The 5,147-nt window shown below is 39.8% G+C and overlaps 1 protein-coding gene across 1 annotated transcript; it reads right to left on the reverse strand.

Moving 5' to 3' along the window:
* Nucleotides 1-2,428: 2,428 nt before the first annotated feature.
* On the reverse strand, nt 2,429-5,147 carry epcam (epithelial cell adhesion molecule). Its single transcript, XM_077582901.1, has 9 exons — nt 4,823-5,147; nt 4,100-4,201; nt 3,756-4,014; nt 3,602-3,667; nt 3,428-3,494; nt 3,246-3,344; nt 2,978-3,175; nt 2,848-2,892; nt 2,429-2,760 (listed from the first exon to the last, which is right to left on the reverse strand). The coding sequence occupies exons 1-9, from the start codon at nt 4,875-4,877 to the stop codon at nt 2,737-2,739; spliced, it is 915 nt and encodes a 304-aa protein (XP_077439027.1). The 5' UTR covers nt 4,878-5,147; the 3' UTR covers nt 2,429-2,736.

Here is a 5,147-nt window from a genome sequence, read left to right on the forward strand (position 1 = left end):
CTCAAATAAAAACCAAATATCAAAATTTATAGAAACATGGTCTACGTATATAGAATTTTTTAACCTAATTCTGGTTACTTAATTCTGTCTGTTAGCGAGAGCCACTACATCGTGATAACTTACATTGATGTTTCTGCATTTGACAATTTATTATTATATTATATTATTAGTATGGGATTTTTTTTAATGGGCTTTAGGTGAACTGATGAATACACACACGCTCGCACGCACGCACACACACACACACGCACATACACATACTCACCCACATACAAAAAATATATATATATATATATATATATATATATATATATATGTGTGTATATGTATATATATGTATATATATTTAAAAAAGAAAACATTTATTAAAAAATTTTAATTTATTTGTTTTTTTAAAAAAAAGGAGAGCAATGATGATGTCAAATCGAATGAACAATGCTGAGCTCTCCTGAAGAAAAAAAAAACATTACTAGTGAATAGTGAGGCACTAGTTGACAACTGCATGCTACCAATACTATGAGAGAGGCACTAGTAACACTCGTAGCTCACAGTTAGTTGTCAACTAATCTTGCCTCACTAGTCACATGATGTATCTTCTTCGACTAGGATGCCAAAGTTGTCCTAGTGAAGATAAAGAGCACGCTTCAGCTGGATATCAAAATATAGAATGACTGCTCAAACCCTAGTCATTGTTCAGAGACACCTCCCACTCCCAGAACACGCAGCCTCAACCTGCTCCTCCCCGCAAAATTTCCCCTGCTGTCTAATTGGAGTGACTCGGTGTGACGTGTTGATACCGTCAACCGCCACCTGACAGCAAATGACACTCCCTCATTCCAGCACTCTTTCACACAAGGCAGGGGGAGGACATACGATACCCGACCTGTCCGAACTAGTTTTGAGATGTGCTTTTGTTCCAGGTTGCTGTGGTGACTTAAAAAAAAAAAAAAAGAAGGGAGGGCGAAGAGAGAAGTGGAAAAGTGGGTGAGGCAAGGAATGAAACGGTAAATTACAAGTAAATACAAATAATGACACTATTCCCCTGTTTGCTTATCGTGTGACTAGTACAAATAAATAAATAAAACCAATCACCTCTATTACTGCCATATGCCTCAAAACACACAACACAGTGTTTTGATTGCTGTAGAATTGTATTGCATATAAAATAGGTTCATTTTGTTTATTTGGCTTCATAAGACGGGCTGAAAATAAGAAACCAACCCCAGTATGAAAAAGAAATACTACAAAAAGTCTTTTTTTTTTCTTGTATGCTTTATTTTAAAAACTTGTGTTATTATTATGATTATCCATCCATTTTCTTTCACCGTTGTTCCCATTTGGGTAAGGGGTGAGCTGGAGCCGAGGCAGGTGAGAGTGGGGTCCACCTGACTCGGCATCAGCCAATCACAGGGCACAAGGACAAACAATGATTCACGTTTACACCTGTAACTACTGCAGTGCTTCCTACTGCTTGTTACTATCATTATGTCAAATTTCTGTCTGCAACTGTAAATGACTTGACAGAATTACACAAGGATTAATTTGCTCATAAACAACCCTATGAACAAATTACGGCGGGCATCAAAACACCTGTCTCTATTTTAGTTAATGACTGGCTATTTCCTTTGCCACTTCCGCCATTTTGACTTTTCACATTTCACCCGCAGTGTGAAATCCTTTTAAGCAAGAGCTTTTCTTGTTGTGTCACTGGTTGCATGAATAAGGTAGATTTCTACAAACAAGGCAAAACCTGACTGGCAGGTTGAGCGCAATCCTGAACGGCTTCAGAGACAACACATGCATCGAACACACCTCCCGACACAGTGGTGTCACCCAACTGGTTTTATAGTCAAAACAGTATTGCCAGTACATATAGCGTACTCATACTGCACACTCTCAGCTAGAACAGAACAACAAATCCGGAGTAATATGTTGAGATGTCACTAACATTGAAGTGACAGTTCGGTTTCTATCACCATTAAACCCTAGACAGTGAAATAGGCACAAGGTCACCTTGAGTCAACCTTGAACCCTTTTTGAGGGGCAGCTTCACTTTTGTAATCAGTGGCCATTAATTCAAGAAAAAAATTAATCATGGGGCAGGTATACATCATCTCAAAGGTTTGCACGTGAAGCTCCAACACCATTTTAAACACAATTCATAAGTGTAATGCAGTCCATTTAGTATACTTTACCTTCATGTCAACATGAACGTAGAGAATCTAAATTCTAGAGAAATAAGTTAAGGCATTATTTATGCAAACACTTGTAATAATCCATTAATGGAAACTACAAAAGAAGTCAAATACATTTGGCATAAACTAACATATGCACTGTAAAGAATGGAGGCACAAGTGGCTTATTAGCCCAGCATGAGTCATTGCACTATAACGCACCTTTAAACAAACATCAATAAGCTTCAACCACAGTCTTTAAATGATTTTATTAAAAACAATCCAACAAAACACACACTTGTATGAAACTGTACAATCTAACACAATTTAAACCATTCAGTGTCTAAAATTTAAAAGCCACATTTTAAGCATGGAATAGAAGTGGAGGAGTGCCAAAAACTTTACACAACTTATAAATAGAAGGCAGTATGAATAGTGCCAATAAAAATGAGCATGTTGATTGTTCCTTTACAAAAATTTGTCTTCCTTGTAGAACTGTGTATGGCACACTGCAAGTAAGTGCGTCCAACGATGACTCTGGCCTCCGGCAGCGATGAAGAATTTACATGGGATCCATCTCTCTTTGCTGCACAAAAATAAAAAGGTCATCATTAATATGAAATATGAGAAGGTTCTAATATGAAAAATCTCAGAAACATTGTGTTCTTCTCACCTGAGCCTTGTTGTACTTCTGACTTTGACGCCGTCTCAGGTAGAACTACACACGGACAGAAAACAAAAAAAAATTGTTAGTAACTAATGCTCAAGATGATCTACATAGATTTGGATTTTCATCAACTCACCAGGAGTATCAGGCCGGCCACCACAGCCAGCACGACCACCACGATGACAGCAATGATTCCACCGGTAAGATTCTTCATGGTGAATGTTGGTGGAACCTCATCCACATAGTACACCACGATGTCCTCCATTTCCATTCTCTGGGACCCGACAACGGGCTCAAATTTTTCCTGGTCCTTGAACAGTGGCAGCACTTTCACCTGAAAGAGGAGGAGACGGTCAGTATGTCAATTACAAAAACAAAACCGGCGTTATATAGTGGTACATTACATCTTTCTCCATGTAGTAGGCCAATTTGGTCAGATCGCTCTTGCGCTCTCCCTTGGGCTTCTTTACATCCACCACAATCAAGCGGGCATCAGGGTCATACTGCCCGAAAAAGAAAAAAAAGTTTTCCAAGTGTTACATCAGGTGTAAATTCACGGTAAACAAACGCTCAAGAGTCCACTTACCTGAATCTCGTCGACCATGTCTTTGTTAAAGTTGTCATAACGCTTATGGATAGCATCAGCAATAGCCCTGTTAGGGAAAGAACACTTTTTTTACTGCAAACACTCATATACAATGCTTAATAATTCTCACTCTAGTATGAGCTGTCCAAAAGTAACACCATTGCATGTACTTACACTTTCAGTTTATCAGCATCAACATTACCCGTCATCGGTTTGTGCTTCAGCTGAAGACGGACCCAGCTACAAGACAAAATATTTTAGGGTTGTACGAACAAATTATAAGTTTCCCTTCTGCTCCGCAACACAAGCTGAGGATGAAACAACTTACTAGGTCTCCACCAGCGTCTCACACTTCAGGCTCTTGTCCCCCTTGTCTGTTCGACGAACACCGGCGCTGTTGACGCACCAGCACTCCTCTGTGTTGTTGCACTGCTTGGCCTTGAATTTGCCATCATTCTCGCACTCTGGGTCGTAGATGCCGTCGTTGTCCACAAAAGCGCTCTCCACGGGCTTTCCTCCTGTACGAGTGTCCAAGCCTTTTTTGGCTCTGTACATCTCAGCCTTCATCAAGAAGCACTTGGGGATCACTGGAGATACATGGTGGTGAAAAGCATGTGTTAAGTTGACCACTCAACCCATGTTCCTTCAGCAAAAGTTGGATTATTTACTTACAATCGTCGCAATTCAGCGTCTGTTTCATCTGATCACCAATCATGAGGTAACACTCACAAGGATTTCCATCACAGGTGGCCCATTTCATAGAGTTACATGAACCTGGAGAGCAAAACAACAGAATTAACATCATGATGGAAACAAGAGGATTAGTGCTACAACATGCATTCCAATTGTGTGATCAATTATTAATACGGTTACTTCTAAATAGAGAGCTCAAACATTTATAAATGAAATTGTTCATGATTTGACATTATTAATTAAAAGGGCGAAGGTCAGGAAGGTTGCGCTTTACCGTATTTTATTTATATGACGCCAGTGCAACAAAAGCAAACAAGACGCCGTGCTGCAAACCCTAATTAAGTCATGGGCGTTGGTTTCTCCAAACAGAGAAGTCCCGGAGGAGCGGGACTAGCAAATTCCCCACCCCCCACTCAGCAACGAAACTGAATGCGCTTGATTTCCGCATTAAGTTTTAAAAATGACTGACTTTCCCAGCATATAAGAATGTAACATACCTTCAAATGACCAACACGAGTCATGCTTATTTAAATACAAACAGGTAGGCGATATATTTTAAACATGGTACCAACCACTTCAAAGTAATTTAAACGTCGAATATTCGTGTTTTTAAAGTGTTTGAGCAACTTGAAACAGTATTATTTTTGTCAAAACGAACGTCCGCTGAAAGCACAACAAACGTTGAATTAATTAATTACTTACAGCTTTGGGCTGAGGCTCCTACCGCGAGGGCGGCAAGCACAAGAACAATCCACATCTTTATAGTTGAATTAATGGCGGAAAAACAAGATAATTGAAAGTCCTCCTTCTCTTTCTTTCGATCCGTCCGTCGTCCACAGAGGTCAAAAATGGAGTCGAGACAAAAAGCTTCCTGTTCTTCCTACAGGTGTGTCCTCGTCAAACCTGTTTGAACAGAAGGGCGCGAGCAAAATAAGGTAAAGGCTCACTCAAAGCAGCAGGCGTGTCTCTCAAGTGAACTGAGGCGAGTTGACTCAATCACCTGTAGTTGTCTAGTCTACTAACTGAT

This window comes from Vanacampus margaritifer, chromosome 12 (genome assembly GCF_051991255.1).
Source record: "Vanacampus margaritifer isolate UIUO_Vmar chromosome 12, RoL_Vmar_1.0, whole genome shotgun sequence".
In the NCBI taxonomy this organism is placed as follows: Eukaryota; Metazoa; Chordata; class Actinopteri; order Syngnathiformes; family Syngnathidae; genus Vanacampus; species Vanacampus margaritifer.